Source organism: Perissodus microlepis, chromosome 18 (assembly GCF_051167445.1).
Source record: "Perissodus microlepis isolate ML-2025 ecotype Zambia chromosome 18, ASM5116744v1, whole genome shotgun sequence".
In the NCBI taxonomy this organism is placed as follows: Eukaryota; Metazoa; Chordata; class Actinopteri; order Cichliformes; family Cichlidae; genus Perissodus; species Perissodus microlepis.
The window spans coordinates 22,486,287-22,508,422 of NC_140478.1; the positions used below are offsets into that span (position 1 = coordinate 22,486,287).

At 39.5% G+C, this 22,136-nt stretch overlaps 1 protein-coding gene across 1 annotated transcript; it reads right to left on the reverse strand.

Annotated features, from left to right (window-relative positions):
- Nucleotides 1–4,993: 4,993 nt before the first annotated feature.
- On the reverse strand, nt 4,994–10,382 carry and2 (actinodin2). The gene is made up of 5 exons (XM_084913285.1): nt 10,310–10,382; nt 9,148–9,192; nt 7,306–7,469; nt 5,941–6,810; nt 4,994–5,711 (listed from the first exon to the last, which is right to left on the reverse strand). Exons 1-5 carry the CDS (start codon nt 10,380–10,382, stop codon nt 5,319–5,321), a joined length of 1,545 nt encoding a protein of 514 aa, XP_084769411.1. The 3' UTR covers nt 4,994–5,318.
- Nucleotides 10,383–22,136: the final 11,754 nt, after the last annotated feature.

Below are 22,136 nucleotides of genomic sequence, written 5' to 3' on the forward strand. Positions count from 1 at the left end.
TTTTTACCTAATAATAAACAGAAATATCAAGATTCACATTTTAAGATTCATTTAATTTGCATCATGTATGATGTGTTATCAGGGTGAACAGGCCATGATTGGAGTGGATATTCCAACTTGATAATCTGATTGTGATACCATTGCATCCGTGAATCCTTGTTTTACTTTGTGGTTTCTCTGATGAGTTTCTGTGTTTTGGTCGTAGCAGGGAAGCACTATGCAGCTTCCCTGTTGGCAGCACATGTTTGGAAAGCCACAAACAACAACCAGCTGACCTGAGTCGTGCAGATCATAAATGAGTAATCTACAACTTGTTGTAACAGTAAATAAAGATTTTTCTCAACCCTTCTCTGTCAGACCTTCTCTGGCAAACTTTAGACAGAGCTGTTCACGTGTTTTTTTTGAGCAGGGGGACATTGCAGGGGCTGCAAGATTTCAACCTATTCCCAATGGTGTTTTAGTGACTGTGGTTCCAAATTCCTTTAGATCATCAACAAGCTCCTCCCTTGTGGTTTTGGGCTGATCCACCACCTTTCTCAGGATCATCCTCACGCCATGAGGCAGGATCCTGTGTGAATCCCCAAATTGAGGAAGATTAATGGTCATTTTATATTTTATCTGCTTCCAAATACCGTATTTTCGGACCATAAGACGCACCGGATTATAAGGCGCAGTAAGCAAAATAAAACAGTCAGGTAAGTCAAATTTTACTCAACTCATTCTTCTTGCTTCCGACATTTCCATACCATTGATTCATTAATGTTGAATCCTCTTGCAGCTGCCCATGTTGTTGCAGTATATTAATGACTAACCTCGTATTGTGAATGGATTATGTCAGAGGTTCTCCTGACTGAAGTTTGGTCCGTTTACAGCATCCTGCCATGCAATTGCATTTGTCCCTAACCATCAGGAACCCTCACTTTAACTTTTATCGAGTGGAAAAAGTTAGCGTTCATCCTCCAGCTTCACTGTGTTTATGTTATGCTAACAAAACTGTGTCGCTAGCGATCACATAGCACATCATTATGTACCAGCTAGTCCAACTTCATTAACCCGACAAACGACAAACCCGACACTGCTGTTTAGTTTTCTGTCTTCATTTATGTTGGAAGAGATGGCAGAGCTGTACGTTTTAATTTTTTCAGAAATCTCTCAGTCAGAACATGCTATATCATGTTTAGGTGGAAACTAGCGAGCTAACTTCCTGCTAACTTCTAACCCTGACATCCTTTGATGGCTCTTTGATATAGCCCATGATGGTGGAGAGGTCAAAGAAACTGATTATGTTAAGTGTACTTTATACATAAAGCAAGTATCTGTAACTGATCAACTGACTGCTTGATTGTAATCACCTGTAATCTATGGGTGGATTGTTGGGGATCCAATACTTATTTCACTCAATGATGCCCAAATCAATTTCTGACTTTAATGTAATGTTTTTATTCTGGATTTTTGTTGCCTCCATATAAAATGAATGAACCATAAAATTTAGAGACTGTTCATTTCTTTGTAAGTGAGCAATAATTATTCCCCAAATGTAGATTTTAATCCAGCCTTTGCACGGTGGAGTACATGTGCCTCCCCAAGCCCAGTGAAGTTAAATTGTTGTAACAGCATGTGATAGGCATGTTCCTATGGTAACTGAAAGAGTCTGTGGATTAGTTGGATCTTGCACACATTGTATATTGTATATCAAAATGAAAAAGTTCTGTACAGAAATAAAGCAGTATTCATTTAAAGGACTTGCACTACAATGTATAACCTTCGGTCCTTCACTACACTTAAGAAAGTAAGACCCTTTGAACTCACAGACACAGCAGGGTAAACCACGCTGGTCTGATGCAGACCGTTTTAATTCCAGCACAAGCACAAGAGCTCAGCACAAGTCCAAACTTTACAGGACAACAGCTACAATTAGCAACACACAGCGCTTTCTTGCACACATGTTGCATGCAGGTGGTCATTACAGGACCCAGCTGTGTATTGTCTGCCTTTAAAACTGTCATCGCCAACAGCGTTTGCCTGCTCCAGGTGACTGTTGTGTGCTTCAGCTGCTGAAACGTTTGTTATGGAAAAGCAGTCCTTGTATCCGACAGCTGCAACCCATTTCTGAAATGTGGAGTTTCAGGTTTTGAGGGAAAAACAGCACCAAACGGCAACACCAACTACTTCTTAAATAAAGATTGAGAAAAATGCCTTCATTCATCATCCAAAGTGAATGTTGGGTCTCATTTTTGTTGTGATCAGCTGGTAGACTCTCTGATTCTGTTATGTGTGGAGAGAGCTGTATGATCCCATAAAGAAATTTATAAAATGACCCCATCTATGTGCTGAAGTACACATATTACTTTTTATGGTCTACAGGAAGCTGAATATATTAACATGTACAGCTATTATTTAATAAAAATGCAGGGGGAAAAAAAGCTCAACAGCCCTGTTACAACCAGACAAGCACAGGCACACGAACTCTATTTAAAATAGAACAAGATAAGCAACTGCTAACATTTGTCTTCTTCTGGGGATTAAATTGTGCTCAAAAAATTGAAAACTTTATAAAACCTGAAAACAGAAACTCAAGAAGTTGCAGGAGTCTCCCAGACCTCCTGAGTTAGGATATGCTTGATTTACAATAAATGTGGGGGTTTGTACAGTAACAGCAAAAATGCCAGTTTGCAGCTGCGTACAGGCTAGAAAGCCTGCATTGATTAATATTGCCAGAATAACCAATCCTAAAACAACTACACTAGCAGTTTAATTTCCTGTTTCTCATTACTTCATCACACTGAGATTCTTTACATGTCTAGTGATAAACTGAACAAATGAGGTGACATTGAGTTTAGAAATCTTTAAAATATCTCAAATCATGTGTACCATCAAGATTTCTCTGATTAGGGGTCCAGAATCAGCACGGCAAAGACTCCAGTATTGTATTTTCATAGATTTTAAAGTTTTCCCTGCTGATAGAGACCTCCCCCGAGGTCATTCATACTACATCAAAGTAATATAGTAAAAGATAAATAATTAAATGACACAACAGTTAGAGACATAGAAATGTGTTTTGATTCTTCGTACAGTTTGTCCCCATTAAAATCAACAATTAAAAGTAGGACATTTTCTGTTAATTAACAAAAACTTTCTGTTTTATAATTACAGGACACACAATATTTGACACATTTATTTCTTATAATTTAAACCCAAAGAGTTGTGCTGACAGATTTGTTATTTACTACATCAGCTTTTCTTTAAATATGCTGTTGAAATTGCACTTTTTTCATATATTTAGATCTCTGACAGATTAATTGGAGATAAAGTATCTGAATTTCGGGAGCGGGACCATGAGTTCGGACCATGAGAACCGAACATGCTCCTTTCGCTTCTCATCTATATAAGTTCCCCCATCTCTACAAGCTGTCCGTTCTTGTTTACGTGCCCCACCCTTCCTCCCCTTTTCAATTCATTAACTTCTTCACTTCTATTTAGTACATGGGGATCTGCCAGGCCCGGGAGCCACCACCAGTCCCCTTTGAGGCCTTCCCCAAACCGCAGCTCAATTCATGTCCAAGCCATTCACCTCTATCTACTAAAACGCTGTCAAACCTCAACTAAGGACGTGGGCCCAGCGAGTGAAATGCAGAGTTAAACTTCTTTACACTGGCAGAAAGGAGGGTTTCACTGGTCCAGAACACAAAAGTGGGCTGTACGTGACCCGCAATCTAAAATGAATATGACATCCATGCTCTAATGCATTGAGTAGCATTATTGGCATAACTGGTCCTTTGAGCTTTTAGCTCCATACTCTGGACTTCCAGCTACACAGCAGGTTGCGCTTCAGATAAATGAATTGGTCACCATGGAGCTGTAACCTAAAAATATATATTTTGTGGGGTAAGCCTAACCTTAAAGCAGTCACTAGGTTTTAATCATTGCTAATTATATTTCTGTAAGTTTATGGGATGTCACCGCAGCATGAGCTCATTCAGAGCTTGTGCAATTTGGACTTGAATGAACTGAAGAATTTCTAGCAGCAAACACCTTCACCCACCTCTGATTTAATGATACTTAATGTCTGTTTTAGCTGTTGTTTGGAATTGGGTTCAATCAAGTGAGCATGTCCTGGCCTAAATTGTTACCTGGCCCATCATCTTCATGCATTAGCAGAATGCTAGCATTTTAAAGGACTTACCTTTCCTGTAAGAAAAACAGGGCATTTGTGATTAACTCAGACATATTATGGATATTTTACTTGCCCAAACTAAGAAACAATGTTGGCAGTTAGCTCCATTAACTCCATCCATGACGGCTAGCTCAGGTGCAGCTAGTTTCTATACTATGGGTGTCACGGGAAGTGGAAGGGTTTGCCATGATTAGCCTCATCATTTCCTGTCTGCATTCGTGTTTCTCTGACAATAGAAGCAAAATGAAAAGAAAAACACTGCCTCTAACCTCAAAAACATTCATCAGGGGTCTTGCAGGGTTGCTTACTACCTTTCAAAATATATATTTATATTTATATGTATATTTATAATATGTATTTATGGTAATTGTATTTGGAAATAAACAGCTTATTGTTGCACATGTTGCAGCAATAAGCTGTTTCTATAATGGGCACAAACCGGTGAAAGCCTAACACTGTTTGCCAGCTGGTACAATACACCCCTGCATGTTCACTGCAGCAGCTGGGGACTGATGCATGGAAATGATGTGTATAATCACGGAGTAAGCATCACAGTATTTGGAATAGATTGACTCTGTGTTTTGCTTCTTCTCTTTTTCTATGTTTAGCTGCCAAGCAGATGTGTCTGTGACCGCAGTGTAAACAACAATTATCTAGAAATTAAATTCAAGTGATTTTTTTTCTTTATTTAGAACTTTACAAAATCTAAACAAATGAAGCTCTGTGAGGATCAAAGTTACAGAAAACCACTGAAACTAACTTTAAATACACTCAGGTAAAAGGGAATGTACAACAGAGAGAAAATCCTGCCCACTAATTTAAATTCAAAGTAACCTAACTCTACCACACATCTATACAAACGCCTCTTTTCGACAAACATACAAACATAACACACGATGCTATACGTGGCATGGCACTCTTTTCTTGTTCCTACTTTATAAGACCAGACTAAAACTAGGAAGCCTTCACCTTGTTTGAGAGAGTGAGATGGATTATTTAAAAGCTGCATTGTTTTATGATTGATCTGAAGCTTTGTGAGGTCTTGAGGTTTCTGTCGGAGGTTGTGGTCGAGGAAAATTAGAGACTGCAGAATGAGCTGCATTGCCTGGCAGGTGTTGGTTCTGAGACTGATTTATTTTAAAATCTATTTGTACTGGTTCATGACGCCCCTGAGGAAATCTTCGAAGCGTGGAACAGCAAGCTGTGGACCAGCAGCCTCCTTGGCCGGCTCATCTGCAGCGGAGGCTGCGGCGGCGGGCTTAGCACGATGCAGGCGGCAGTTGTAGTCGTATTCAGGATCGCAGTCTGGATCAGGCAGGATTATGCCATCCTCACTTGATTTCATGGCCTTGGCACCAGAGGGTGGAGCAAACTTGTGACAGTTGGGGTCAAATGGATGGCAGAAGAGCTTGGCTGGAGCCATGACGTCAGCCTTAGCCTCACGACTACTCTCGACTGGGATGCAGTCTCTGTCATAATGCACATAGCAGTCGTAGCCCTCCTTGGTCTTGCCACGGACACCAAGTTTGTAGCGTACCTGGTTGATTGATTGATTGATTGATTGATTCATATGTTTTTGGATCAAAACAGATGCAAAGCAGACCGTGAAAGCATTATTCAACATCAATATCATTTTACTACATTATTAAACAGACCAAATGTTAAAGAAAAGATGAATTAAAGAATTATTCAGTCAGAAGGATTACACTAGATTAGATGAAATGACAGAAAAATTCAAGCCTGTTTACAGGACTTCAGATTCAGACCTGGTGCTCTGGTAGCTGTGGAGGCGGCTTGCGCAGAGCGGCAGCAGCTGCCAGTATGCAGTATGGGTCGTAGCGAGGGTCGCAGGACAGAGGAGCAACAGGATGTGCAGGCTGGTTCATGGGGGCGTACTTCACCACAGGCTTGGTCAGGCTGGCCAGCCTGGTAGCAGTCAGGGGGTTGCAGCTTGCATCAAACAGGGGGTTGCAGTGTTGCTCTTTAGCAACCAGAGGAGCGGGAGCGTTGGTTGCACACAGAGGATCAACAGCTGGGTCACAGCTGGGTTGCATCAAGTGGTAGAAGCCAGTAGGAGATTTCTGGACCAGGGAAGCCATGCAGTAGGGATCCTTTGGGTTGCATTTGAGGGCAGCATAAGATGGAGCTGGACCTTGGGCTGGACGGTACCCATAGGCTGCTCTCAGGTGGTACTGCAGACACTCTACATCTTCAGGTTGGCAGATTCTGAGCAATTCAGCCCTCTGCTCAGCACCCAGGAAGGGCTCCAGGACAGGAGCGTAGTAGTAGAAACCAGTTTGGCTCTTCATTGGCACCGGGGTATAGATAGGCGCTGGCACTTTGGCTGGAGCTGAAGGTGGCTCAGGGACTGCAGATTTGCTGGTAACAGGGAACATGCAGTAGGGGTCAGTATAGGGGTTGCATAGCCTGACATCAGCAGACTTGATGGGGGCAGGCATCGCCACGCCCGCCTTTGGTTTGCTAGTTAACTCGGCGATGCACTCCGGATCTTCAGACTCGGCACAGGTCTTGTAGATTTCGCTGAGGTGGTTGAGGTAGTGGTTAAAAGTCGGTCCCTCCTCTGACCTGTGCTTGTTCTGCAGGTAGGCCACATACAGACGATCCAGGTCCTCAACCTGAAGATGTTTGGAAAGGGGAAAAACAAGTTAACCTCCTCAAATCCAAAAATCAAATCAAATGATACAGAGGCCATAGAGAGTAAAAGTAAAACAAAGAGGAACTCCAAAGATAAATTTGCACAAATCCTCTGTTGAGAAAAACGGTTACTTTTTCACTTTTGTGTAAACCACAGAGCTTTCACGGGTACTACACACTGAACACATTAAGAGGTTAATAGCTTATTAAAAACTGTTCTATAAAAATATCTAGGCAAATTTAGTTCTCTGAACTGCATAAATAAGGAATCTGTTAAAACTAAAAAAGTGGCTGAACCTTTCTGTTTCCTGCATTAAACGTGGCATATTTAATTTTAAAAAGGAGAGAAAAGCTCTCCTCAAAGTGCAGAGTAGTGACGCAAATTGTTGCCTCAATTTTTAAAGGAAAAACAAGCACAGTTTCATAATCGTGACTGGGAGAATCTGAATAATTAATGTGAAACAAGCTCCACTCACTCCCTCCTGGTTGTGGCTGTCCATGAAGTATTTGTACCATCCCCAGAAGTCAGCCACGCGTTTGAACTGGGGCACAGCCACGACGGGGACGTTCCTTCTGTCACGAACCAGCTTTTTTAGGCTGGTCATTGCCTCGGCTTTCACATCATCAGACACGGCGGCCACTGAAGGGACGGAAGAAGAGAAGACATACAGGACTGTAGTTAAACTATATATATCATTTACTGCTTGTTATGAAGAAAGGTTCCATGATCTTTTTTGATTTATTTATTTTTTTTAGAAATTATTAACACACACACATATACATAGGTATACATATATATATCTATATATGTATAGTATGTATAGATATATATGTATAGATAGATATACATCTATATATCTATCGATGTATATAGATATATATATACATATGCATAGGTTGGTGCAAAAGATCAAAACATTAGCCACAGTTTTGTTTGTTAAGTAGGCTGAATTAGAGACTTTAGGTCCAGTGGAGATGTTATGAACCAATTACAGGACAGTAGAACTCATTGATATCAAACTAGAGCCACAGGAATGTTTAATGTAAAATAAAAACGCCAAATCTGTATTTGCAGAGGACACAGTGCACAAAAGTCTGATGAACTAACTGTTGACCTTCATTAAACTGCATCTATAATTGGAACGGTAAATCCTGTTGGCAGCAAAGGATGCAGTTTGTTATAGTTAAGAGGCAGAGTCCATAGATGGGTGACAAAGAGAGATCACCCTGCTCCCCTCAGCTGTAGGTGAAGGAGAGCTTGAGCTGTGAATCTATTGTGCAGAGAGTGGGCAGAGCTTTTTCACACTTTCTTTTAAATAGTCATTTCAAGAACAACACAGTGACAGTGATTCTGTTTAAAAGCTCCAAAAGTTTAAAATACACTAAACACAGTTATTATTTCTGAAACCATCGTTATAAACGTCTGTCTTTGGATTAAGGTGCTGTCCAAAGAATGCACTCAGTGTCCCGGTGCCAGACAGCACAGGAGACCCACAGAGATGCCAATGCCCCAACAGGGCACAATATATTACCGGTAGAAGGACCTTCACTAATTTTAATTATGTTCCTATAGAACGTAATTATATATACTACTATATAGGCCATCACACAACTAACAGTGAGCAGGTCCCTTTCCACTGGTACAGACCAGGTGAAGCATTTTTATCGTAATATATATAAAAGCTGTGTTAAGTTTAAAGCAAACCAAACATTTTCTACTGCTCGAACTTCACACTGAAGCTTTAATCTGGGAAAGCATGGGCTGGCTTTTACAGCCACCAGAAATTCATCCCTATAGAAGGCTGCTGCTGTGACTGGCTGCACCTCCATAAGATAGCCTAGAAGCTCTTTTATATTTAATTTAAATGTGTGAATTGCATCATATTGTTGTTAAATCAGGTTCATCAAACTTTATCTCAAAGGAGAAATTTTCATCAACAAAAAAATGGCATAATTTTAATTGGCCCAACTATTTCTATTATAAGTAGATTAATCTCTTAATCTCTTGGACTGTTAATTATCGTGTATCATAGGCTGACGTAGTTCTCATAGAGCACTTTAGCTTCTTACTTTAATCCATTATCACAATCCTGTTTCTGTTGACTAATTGTTTTAGCTCCAAACTAGATCTCCTCAGACTTTGTGTTTTACTGTGAACCAACATGTGAGTTATTTGGTGCTAATTGGCTGAATGGAAAGAAAAAGTAGCTACGTGGAGCATTTATCTCCCTATAAATAGCAGCGTTTAAGGTTTCTGCAGTTGGTTTTTAGGTTGTTGAGGTTGTTTTGCCCCACGTTGCCACATCATACGTCCTCACCTTCCTCCTGCTTGTGCTGCTCCACTGGAACGGCCCCCAGAAAATCTGTAAAATACAAGCAGCAGCCACATTAGCAGCAGCAGAGACGTTCACTGATTAGGAACAGATGTTCCGCTTTACCACAACATCAGGGAAAACGCTGACCCACTAATAAGCCCCCGGGTGAAACACGGCAGGTGCTGGAGCGCCAGGCAACATCCTGCAGATTAAATCCCCCCCTCAACACCAAGCCCCCACCCAGCCCCTAACTTGTATCGTATATCTTTGAACCAGCCCAGTGAAATTAATGCAGGTACTGGGGGCCTTCTTAAAGTTTACCTGTAAAACTACAAAGTCAGGCCTCACACACACTAATTACAGATACACTGTAAAAATGTCTGGTGGGAGGGGAAGGACGTCTCCGGGTCTCTTATGCTCCTGCTGAGGTTTACAACTACAAGAAAACAGCCAAGTCAGCTGATTATCCCTGGAACTTTCATCTATTAATGTGGAAAATCTTCCAAAGGGGAGGCAGTGATAGATGTGTTTTTTATGACTGCAGAAAGGTTTTTTAGTACTAAAGGGCATCATCATGACAAGCCATTTTACTGCTAAAGAGAGAAGGGTAATAGTGTTCTTATGACTCTGTGGCAGAGATTAACGTGCCCGGGGTTGGACTATACTACCAGGTCAAAATGCTTCTAAAGTATTTTTGTTTAAACCAAAAATAAGGAGAGAAAAAAATCAGTACTCAGGTCTTTAATTGAAGTAAAGACACAGAGGAAATCGGAAAATGTAATTTATTTAAACCAAAACATACTTACAGTATCAAAAGTAAAAGTATCGTTATGTACGTCAATAGACTGTCGGTGTGATAAATAGTTATTGATATGCTGATGTTAAAAGAGCATTGTACTGTTGGTCTTTTAGTTGTGTGATCTCTGTGAGCAAAGGAACTATATGTGTCAGACGTTCAGTATGTAATAAAGTAGATGACATCAAGCTTTAGGAGTTTAAAGGGCATCTAGTTCACCTTCATTGGTCTAATTTAAAAATGTTGTATCTGAAATCTCAAAATTAAAAAAACAAAAAAACAAAAACTGATGTAAATGGCTCCTCGGCTCATTAAATTCTCAGTGAAATATTTCCTAATATCATAGATGAAATTTATGAAAACTCTCACCTGGTAATAAAACAGCTGCTAACAGGAATCCTGTGCGGATCAGGGAAAGCGACGGTCGCCCAACACGTGCCATTTTCTGTTGTTTCTTTGTGCTTCCTGGGGGAAAAGGCAGTTAACAATATTCAGAGTGTCTGCAGGCTGAACTTCTGGAGGCATAGTCTATTATTTCAATACGACAAGAGTCTTATAAGAATTTTATTATTTTTGGGAGGTTTTTTTGTCTTTTTTAAGGCAATTTGTCATGTAACTGATAGATATGGAAATCCTTGAGAAGACAATGCACTTGGAACAAAGAGAGCGCTTTTATTTAACTTTCTGATGCCAAGACAATGGAGAGGATTGAGGACATGCTGTAATAGAGCTTTTCAGAGATTAACGAGAGAAATAAGATGTCACTTCTGAATATCAGAATATCAAATAAAGCAACTGAACTCGACAATTCAAACAGCCAAAAGCTTGAGATGTTCTCTTGGATCGATGCGTGGAGAGCTGCTTAATTACATCTGTTGTTCTCAAAAAGACAGATGGCTTCTAAAAGTTGGACGACCTCACTTTTCTAACAAAGACAAGGCAGATGAGACTACAAGCGACCACTCCAGAATTATGAACTCCAGGGGTTATTATTGGCCCTTACCTGCAAAAGGTGTTGAAGTTGTGGCCTCTTGGTCCAGCAGCTGTCCTGGGAAAGGGGAGGGGCTCTCTGCACACTGGTTATCTGAGCTGTCTAAACCTTCTACCTCTTTGCTCTCTGTATGGGCCGGACACACGCGAAAACATTTTAAAGGCGCTCTCGATCATTAAAAACAAAAAGGCATGTGATACAGTTTGCCCGCTCCAGGATTGGCTCCTGTGCTGCCACCCATCCAACCAATAGGGGTCCTGTAATTATGAAAGGTGAGAAGTATGACAGTATAACTGCAAGGTACCATTTAGAGCTTCTTTCCTCACAGGTTTGGAATTTATTTTATTTTAAAATAAAATAAATGGGAAGGTGTGAATGTGAAAGGTAGTGTAAGTGGGGCACTCACAGAGGTAAACCTTAAGAGACTTTAGAGCATGAGGTACTCCTGGTTTTCCTGGTACTTCCCAAATATACTCTGGAACTAGTAGATAAAATCATCCTCCACTACTAAAGGAATGAGTCTCCTGTGTTTTCTTTTCAAGCTTTCTCTCCCCAGGAACAGCTTTTCTTGCAGAAAATCGACTGCAAATAAAAAAATATTTCTACTCTGTTGCGTCAGTGTATTGAGTAATTTGTGAGCAATATTTGCAGGATGACAGAACATGACTCATTTCACCTCAGTGATGCAATGCAACATCCAAACAGCAACAGTTGCAGCTCATTTGATAATGTTTGTGAACCTCCCGTGAGTCTGTGGTGTCAAAAGTCTGCACCCACTCAGCTGTTTTATACTGGATGTGAAATCTGCTGCTGGAGAGAGAAAAAAAAACCCAGAGCCAAATTCCTTCAGCCAACTCTGAATGGAGATTTTAAATCCTACCAACCAGAGTGATGGTAAAAAGGGTGGTTTCATATGTTAAATACACATCTTTTAGATGATTAAAAATGCTTGCTTTTGTTGCACAGGCATATTTTCTGCTCTGAAACAGCACAGAGGAGATGTAAGCCATTAGGACAGGCAGGTCTCATACAGAGAGCTACTAATGAAGTAATCTGCTTCTGCTGTGAAGACAGAGCCATCAGGGCCAGCATGCCAACAGCACTGTTTGCTACATGATCCTGATGCTTGGATCATGCCACGTAGCCGGCACAGCCTGCAGCCTGTGTCAGTGGAATATATATATACTGGATTTGGGAGCTATGGAAACGGCAAAAATGAGGTTAAAAGAGTCAAACAACATAGGAAGCTAAAAAACAAAACAACTCATTGAACTCAGTGTACTTAATTGTACTTTTTAGCAAGCTTTTTAAATAATTTGTGTGTATCCATGACTTTATGCCCTTTACTTCAATCATTTTTCTGTTTTAGCTAACCCTTAAAAACTGTGACCATCTTCCATTCCAACACATCACTCAGGTGCTCTACTGGATTTGCAATCTGGTTGCTGCTGTGTTAACCTGCTGGAAGCGGCCATTAGAAGATGGATGGGTGCACTGGGGTCATACAGGGATGGACATGATCTGCAGCAATACTCAGGTAGGCTGTGGTGTTTAAATGATGTTTAACTGGTGTACCAAGAAAAGCCCATGGATGCACGGTGGGATCGATCCATGCTTTCATGCCTTTGACATTCAGTTCTGACCCTACCATCCAAACGTGACAGCAGAATTTGACACTCAGATTAAAGTCACCTAAATCGTTTTTCTTACTCATTCTGACATCATATATACATGCTGAAGTGCTATGATTTGCCACCATGTGATTAGATATTCGCTACTTAATATTTGTGTTAAAGCAATTGATTAGGCATACTTAATAAAGTAGCCTGTGATTATATATACATACATAAATATATGTTGACAGAGAGACAGACCGAGACTAAATCAAATTACTAGGTTGCCATTTATTTTCTAAATATTTTCTGCATTCGCACAGTTTGTTCTCAAGGACATGTGACCATCTCGCATGACTGACAGTGACTCAGTCTTGGCTATGATCCATGCAATTTGCACATTTCTGAATTACCAGGTTTGTCACAGTGGGAGGCAAATTGCTGTCCTCTTCATTTTTAAACAGATCTGCCATCACAACAAGTCAATCTCTGTGTCTGTGTGGAAAATATACAGCAACTTAAGAGAAATTTGGGGGGTAGGGGGGTGGGGAGCCCAGAAAGTGCTTCTTGTGAAGAAAAAGCTCATTAAAAAACATAGATCCATGTTAATGATGATGCCTGTCAGAGGTTTTTACAGTACTTTAGCTGTGCTTTGAGTTACTCGTCACACTTAAAGAACAACAGCAAATTTTTGCCATGGTTATTACCACATTTCAAACAGAGTTCATAAGTGCATGCAGCACAAGAAAGAAGCACATTAATGGATGAGATGATACCAACAGCTTCAGCTGTTTTAAAGTTATAGCTCAAAGGAGTCGGCGTTTAAATCGAATGAAACTCTTGAAGCAGTTTTTGGTGAAACCTTTAACAGGCATTATGTCCGGTTAGAACATTTCTTTTTGCTTCAAATCTATGATTTACTGCTAACATGTAATTTCAGCCTAAAGTATCTTAGTAACTATTACCTGTGAAATCTTGCACAAACATTCCTTTACTGGATGAGGAAAAACATAGATGAGCCCCTTAATTTTTTGGTTTGGTTAACCTTTGGCTCCAGGCACAAATGTGGAAAGAAGGCTTCAGAGGGAGCTGTGGGCTCTCAGCTATTGAATGTAATATACATTAAAATATGACCGTTCGATCTACATCATCCTGCACACTCTGAAATTCCTAAATGTGTATATTTTGCAGTGAGTGGGCAGGATAATCACAAATGTGCAAAGGTGTTGTAATAAAGCTCATGATTTCATTCTGAGACTTTTGTTAGTGGCTGTGCCCCTTAAGCCTGTGTTCCATTTCATTTCATTGGAAACTTCTTCAAGCTTGATGTATTTTGCTGCTTAATGCACAATTACCAGTGTCTTGTATATAACTATTGGACATCCCTCTGCTGACAGCACACTTCTCTGTTTTTCTGAATCTGTACAGCCAGCTTTTAAAAACCTGCAGTTTGCATTTTGTGTTCTTCAGAAGCTTCTTATCAGTCTCCAACTTGTGCTGAATAGTAATAAAACCCCATCATGCTGCTGCCCACCACTGAAAGCATACAGTAGGTGACCTTCAGATCAGCATTCTCATCCATGCTTATATTGAGGTAGTCTCTCTTTATACAGCTAATTTTGGAAATGATAAAATCCACATGACATCCATACTGAGAATAATAACTGCTCTGTTCTCTGTTGCATTGCAGTCATTTCTCCAGTCTCTCTCATCTTCTCTAGAAAGACTGTATGTACACACACAGCAGTCTGTGTGTGTACATAAGTATACATGTAAGTGCTTCTCCAGATGATATCATATCTCTGTGTCTTTATTGGTGTGAACTTTGCCTCAAGCTCCAGTTTCCTCAGATTAGTGAAAAACCTCAATGAAGTCCATTTAGTAAATTTGGTGTCTTTATTAATTAATAATAGAGACACTTGATGATGCAAGAGTCCCAGATCTTTCATGCTCAAAGGCATGACGTTGAAGGTAATTCATTGCCAGAGTATGCTTTTGGTTGCTGGATTCATTTCAAAATTACAAGCTTACACTATGTAAGTTGACGTTAACATCTGACAGCACAGACTGTTCCTGTTGAGTCCTGTTAATATTTGCTTCTTTGACCGACAGTCGTTAGGAGAGGGGATGTCTGATGTGAGAGCTTCACCAAATGTGAAAAAAATGAGGTGTCTTACATGGATAAACTGCTTAGCTTGCAGATTAGTGCCACTGCTGGAATGAAACAGCTTGCTACATGCTCAAACATTCATTTTGATCGTTCATATCAACAGCTCACCTTTTCCTGTGAAGCCAAAAATAACTGTTATCTGCAGCTGATGTAGTGTCTGGCTGAAAGTATTGAAGCCATCAATCAAAACAGATTTTTTTTAAATGTCACTACAAAGCAAGGTGGCGCTGGATGCTATTAGACATTGTTTGCTCAGATCTCAGAGCAATCCAAGTAGAGCTCAGGAAGGTACTTTTTAAATGTTACTGGTAAAATGTGCACTCAAAGCTTTTTAGTTTGTCAAAACTGTTTGCCATGTACTGGGATGCACTTACACAGTAACATCTCTGGGTAAAATGATGTCACTATGTATGAAGAAGGTTAACAGTGGGTGCCAATGGCCAGAAAGATGCTTTGGGATATCCTTCAAGAGGTCTAGACGATGATTCTTGGACTACTTACAGAAATTACAATAGAAAAACAAAAAACATAGACCTGTACAAACTCTGTTTTTGCCTTATAAACTGTATTTCCATGAGTGTTTGCACATGTTTCAGTAAACCGCTGCAACTGTTTTTCCTGTTTTCATAGAAGAAATGAGGGGCGCAAGACTGCACATTCCTGTATTAGCTATCCTTGAAAGTCGGCATTCTACTACATGGATTGTACTAACAATCCAACTTGTGACTGAATACTTTAAATGTGCGTCTGTTAAAAATGCCAAGTGTGCCATCAGTACAAAGAAAGAAATCTCAGGGTTGTTTTTGATCAAACAAACAAAGCTTTGTATCAAATGCCCTGCTGATGTTGACTCTTGTTTTTCACTTATGCTGGACCTAGCGTTACTTCACCAGTTCATGTTGTTCATAACCCAGGCTGGCAGCTAGCTGGTACACCTGTTTACATTATCAATACAAAACTACCACCTAAAGTCAAATCCATTTTAATTTTTGCCCTAATGTGGAGTACATGTTGTGGGTCTTTGTTGTGATAAGTGCTTAAGAGATGTACTACATTGTTATTATGTTAGCAGAAGACACAAAATGAGCTCTGGAGTGAGCACAAACGTCACATCATTTGAATTTTCATAGAAAGTTAAGGCTTTCTTTTTAAACTTACATTACAAGCCATTCACACATGGGCTGTAAAAGCTGTTAAATTGAGAAAACCTTCAAACATAACCTTTAAACATAATACTGCAAGAAAGCATGTTTTCATTTTTTAAGCACTTTAAGCATCTAGAAAGGCACAATCAGTACTGCTACAAAGTTAATCGTATACGCTGATGTATATACTGGTTTGTATGACTAAAGTTCTACTTTAGAGGTTTTTGACTGTGTTACACCAAAACAACTGCAGACAATAGGAGACAGATTTAAAACAAGAACAGAATGTGATGATGACGACACACTGTCATTCAAATCATTTAAGGCATTTTGAACAGCTCATCATTTATTACATGCCATCTGCAACATGTTTATGGGTAACAGCGATTGGTGCCGTTTCCTTGTATAGGTGCTGTGTAATTACACCTCTAACAGGTGTTCTCAAGCGCAATGAAACCTGCAATCCAGCTCAGAAGCTGTGAAAGGCATGAACAACATAGAAGCTCATAATTTTAACATACCATATCTCTGCAATGTTAAGAATTTCACAACATCTGGAGGTAGGGGGGTGGGGGGTATAAGGAAACCTGAAACTAAGAGAAATATGGAGGGAAATTATATGTCATTTGACTGTAAATGGTTGGTTTGCGGGGATAAAACAGTGAAAATATTATCTATTGCTTCTTTGGAATCTGTAATCTCTCATGAAATTACAGAACAGAACAGAACATGTCTCTTTATCAGCCCGGTTCCATGAAGCGATCTTGCAGATTGATGTTGGTTTGAAGGACTTCAGGGTGATAAAAGTGAAGGATCTGTTAGGTCGTGTACAAAGTTGCCTTCTGGTGGATCTGATAGTTTGTGAGGGCAGAGGTCGGCAGGAGAACTGAATGAGCAAGAACAGGAATATTCGTGCATCCTTGATTTCTGCAGGCCAGCCAGCCTTATAGTCAACACTCACTAGAACCCAGGTGCTGTTTAGTGGTTAGCAGTTAATGCAGGCAATGCTAAATCTGTCATGAATCCTGGGGATTTGTGCTTGGGTTTGAGTTTTGTATTTAGAACTCTTGTGTTTGAGGTATTTTGAGTTTTATATTCTCTCAGCAGTTGTTCCTGGTTGACCCATATGTGGGTCCTTGAGTTTTAAGTTTATTTCTACCTCCCCTTTGTACATCTGCTATAATGTGAGGACATTTTTCTGACTGGCTCCACTTGCCTCCTTTAAATAAAGGAGCTAATTCTGTACAATAGAGATGGAGACTTGACAACAGGACACAGTTTTGTTTTTTGTTTTTTTTTTTTACTTTAATTTGTCACCTGCTTATACTTCAAAGTAAACTGGACATGTTTTTGTTCTGGATTCTTAGTTCGAAAACAAGAAATTTACATTAATTTTATGTGAATCTAGATTTTTTTTTTTCCTGTAACATCGGCAAGTATCACTAAACTCATAGGCAAAATGAAACCATCACAAGGTTTTTCATACACTGGGCCTTTGTGTGGTTGTTTTGATAAATTAGCCCTACTTCAAGAATCCTATTGTTCAATCCCTGCTAAAAAAAAAAAAAAAAAATGGACATCAGGCCTTTTGAGCGGTGGCTTCGAAACTCTGGAATGAGTTGCCCTCATTTCGGCATTTTATTGCTTCAGAGGTAGCTTTTAAAAAAAACTTTTAAAGGCATTTCTATTCAGACAGGCATTTGAATAATCTGAGTCTGACCTTCTTCATGACCTTGCTCATTTACCTGTTTTATTGTTTTTGTTTTTTCCTCTTCACCCAAGTGACCCAATGCCCCTGCTTGTGAAAGGTAATTTATAAATAAACTTTACTTACTTTAAAAAGTTTTGAACTGCTGTGAACCAACCGAGCTCATGGGCAGATGCCCAGCTTCAACCCTCAACAATCATAAAGTATGGGTAATTATTTGATGAAATAACTCCCTGATAATATTTACTTTTATTTTTGTTAAGGAAAACCTGTGTTATGCGCTGTACCAGTTGTCCTGACATTGTTTGTGTTTATTATTGAGGTCGTAGAGTGTGTGGTGTCACTGTACTGCATTAAACTGAAATAATTTTAGTGTTTTGCTGAAACTGAAAACAGATCAACTTAATAAATAACTACTTATAACAAATTTGTTGTAAAATAATTGTGGTGTGGCTCATAATTTAAATAATGTATGGTTTTCTCTTGAATTAAAAAGTAGAATATTGTAAAGAATATATAAAATATATGCACAGTGATCTTTAAAGATTGATCTGATGTGCTTAATATATTTTGTTTGTGTCCTGGTCCTGTGTTTGGGGGCTTTTAGGTTTATATTTATAAATCACAGTTTTTTTGGTTATTATCTTTGAGTTTTGTTGTTTAGAGTCTTCAGTTTATAGTCCAGGCTTTCATTACTTAATGAGTCTCAAATGGTATTAGGTTCATGTTTTCCTCTGCCTCTGTTTAGTTTGTCTCTAGTTGATGTTTTTCTTTAATATTCCTGGGTTTTTCAGTGCCTTTGCATTTTGTATCAGATTCATTATCATGCCGTGTTTAGTCTTTGGAACTCTTAGTTTTTAATTCTTTCTACTTTTGTGCATTTTTATTTTTTATCACTGAAACAAAATTTAGGGTTATTATCTTGAGATTTCAAGATCTTTTCCCAGAAGTTTGTGTAAGTTGAAATTCTGAGACACCTGACTTAAAAATGTTGAGTTAGTAACCTGAAATTTTGACTTATGGAGTCACAGCTTGTATTTATATCTTCTTTGTATCTTCTTGAGTAGTCTTCATTGTTGTGTTATGTGTTTCTCTTTTATATTCCTACCTGTTGTACATCGTTGTGTTTTGTCTCATGTGCCTTGCGTTTACTTTCCTGTGTCTGATTATCAGATTTGGTTGCGCTGTGTCTTGTTGCTCAGGTGTGTCCACGCTGCCTTGATTGCCTTCGTGTGTCTCTCTTTATTCTCTGTTTATTTTGTCTTGAATGCTCACAAACACTTTTTAATTCTGCTCTTCAATTTCTGCGTTTAGATTTTTGATGGACTGAGTTTCTTCTTTTTTAATTTCTGCCTTGAGAGTCTTACATTTGGTTCCTACCATTCATAATAGTGATTTTTTCTGATGTAAAAATAAGAATACCACAGATTTATTACCTTTTTTGGCCTTTTTTCTGGCTTAAAGATAAAGAAAGTTTGATTACCTGAGTTTTTGAGGCATTGTGTTCTGTCAACACAGACCTGAACAATTTGCTGTTTTCAGGCATCTCATCAAACAGACACAAACACTGAAATCTTAGAATAAGATAGAAAGCAGTGTTAAGCTAAATCACAGCCATCATAATATAGACAAAACACATGGCCTACAACAAGAGACAGATGACAATGTTCCTGTTTTCCCATTGCCAATGCACCAGTTGCACTACTTGCCCAAAGATATGTAGACAAATTTTACTACTATACCTTGAGTCTTTTCCTTTTTCAAAATAACTTCATACGCTATATTGTGCAAAATAGCTCTGCAAACTTTTCACCTTAACTGGAACTAAAGGGAATCACCCAAACCATGAAAACAGCCACAGGCAAAAGCAGCTGTACACTGTCAGTCTGTATCAACCTTTTTCTTAACAGATTAACATGAGCGGCAACAACAAAATTAGATTCATTTCTCCAACCTGTCTAATTCAATTTTAAAGTTGCCAACACAATTTAATCATGCAGGATTAAACATGCGAGAACATTGCTGTCAAACTAGATTTCTTTTCCTCAAAGAAATCTTTGATACTGCTGTTTTTTAAATTTCTCAAATAAATAAAAGCTTCTTGAAAAAAACAACAGCAACTTTAAAGCGTTACAGCCAGACTCATACAACTACAGCACAATTGAGTTATTTTTCCACGGAGCTCCTGTAGCCTGGATATTTCCTGGCAAATTAGCACAAACTGTCAAAGCAGTTTTATTTCTATGAATGTGAAAGAATGGAGCCAGTGTGACACTGATTGTTCAAATTAATGAACATTTAAAATCCCTTTATAAATGTAGGCTGCGGATTGGGAGCTGCTTCAATGGGCCTGGAGACAGTTAAGTGGAACACGTCTCTATGAGAGAGGAATAAAGACCGCCACACGAAATGAGCCTCATGCAAAGCACATCCACAGAGCTCCTGCTGTGAAGTCTGCGTGGAATCTGTGTCGCATATGGCACAAAGTCGTGGCTGTTTGATGTAGCAGCGCCCTGGGACAGAGTTCACGTTAAATTATTAGACACAGTTTGTAAAAGGGGAAGGCGGGGGACAAGGAATGTTTTGAGGCCAGTAAAGAGATTTCCTGCTGTGGAAAGAGCAGCACTCTTGATGCCCAGAGGTGAACGAACATCATGCGCTGCCAGATTCAGTCGGCCCTGACTGACGTGCTCCTCCTCAGTTCCCTCTAAATTACATGACTGGCAAATGCAAACAGTTTTCTGGGAATCGTTACACTAGAAGGTTATCTAATATATTTTTTCAGAACTCCAGACTAATTAAACCATTTTGGATAATCAATACTGTAATCAGAGGTTCACCCTAACAAATTCTCCGTAAGATCAGACCATGCACTAATCAGAAAAACTGCACAAAATTCAAGAACTACATCTTAGATTCTATAGATCTCATTTAGCAGGTTAAAGTTTGGGACAGTACCATTAGAAAAAGACTAAACAAGTATGATTTGTTTGGACAGGTGGTCAGGAGAAAGAAGACAGCAGCACAGCTTTGATTTGCAAAGCTGCATCTGAGTAAGTTCCTTTATACAGATGAGGCCAGAATGGAGATGTTTGGCCATAATGCACAGCACCACATTTAGCAAAAGCCAAACACAGTATATCAGAATAAACACCAACTGTCTGGGGTGGAGGGGTGATTATTCAGGCTTGTTTTGCAGCCGCGGGGCCTCGGCACCTTACAGTCATTGAGTCAACCATAAACTCCTCTGTAAACCAAAGGATTCCAGAGTCAAATGTGAGGCCATCTGTCTGACAGCCAAAGCTTGGCTGAAATTATGTCATGCAACAGGACTATGATCCCGATCAGACCAGCAAATCAACAACAGAATGGCTGGGAAAAGTAAAGCATCAAGGTCTGTGTGACACTGAAGCCTGACGTGCCTTTCTGTGAATCTTCCCTTAGCCACTAACAAAAATGTAGTTTCTGGTACAGAGAAGAACCAGTCTGCATTTCATTCATTTCATATTGTGTTATTTTACCACTTAATATTGAAGTGCACATTATAAGCAGATTTGTTTGCTGCACTTTCTGATACAGAAAATAAGTTCTTTGTTTTCTATTGTCCTCTTCCTCATCCTCTGGGAGTTGCACAGTACTTTATCTAGAAGAATAAAAACAGCATATTGATTTTGTAAATGTTGTATGGGTGATGCGCACAGACACAGCTAACTGTTGACATATGAACCATTTAAATGAGCAAGTTGGTTGGGAGACAGGAGATGAAAAAACATTTAATATTGATAAACTGTAGTCTGTTCCTTCCACCCACAACATGTGCGACTGGAACAGTGTTGTGAAATATCCATATTTTAGAATTCTATAACTGGGTGGATGCTCGATATAACAAATAAATCAAACTTAAACTATGCATATTTCCAGTTCTTTGACTGATATCATAGTACAGCATGAAGGGCAAAAGACCTCGGTATCTCACTGGCCAGGAGGAGATGATTCATACCCTGCAGTCCACCAGGAACAGAGTGCATCATTTTATCTTTTGATTCCAATATAAGCAAAGATTTGTGTGTGTGTGTGTGTGTGTGTGTGTGTGTGTGTGTGTGTGTGTGTGTGTGTGTGTGTGTGTGTGTGTGTGTGTGTACACAAAACCCCACTGGAAGCATGAACTGCCTCTTTATTGGCGGGCAGGTCCATCAGCAGTCCTGTGGTTCCCCCAGCCTGCCAGACAGCAAACATGCAGCTCAGAGGCACAAAGTCAGCCAGCAGCTCACCAGCTGGACAGCTGCTAACGCTAACAAAGTGTTTAGCTAATGTTGTCTTTATAATTCTACTGTGGTAAAAATCTGCCAGCACAGTCCTTTCTTTTAGTTTCTTTTATATGTGATGAGGAGCAAACTAACAAAGCTTTGTTGAATGTTGTTGCTGTATTTCTTTAGTTTTCATCACACTCAGTACAGCACAGTTTCAATGAAAACAGTTGCTTTTCTAACTTTATTGGGACTCACAGGGAAGGATTGTTCATCGATCATCAGCATTAAGCAGTCATCACAAAGCTTTGATTAGTAGTTA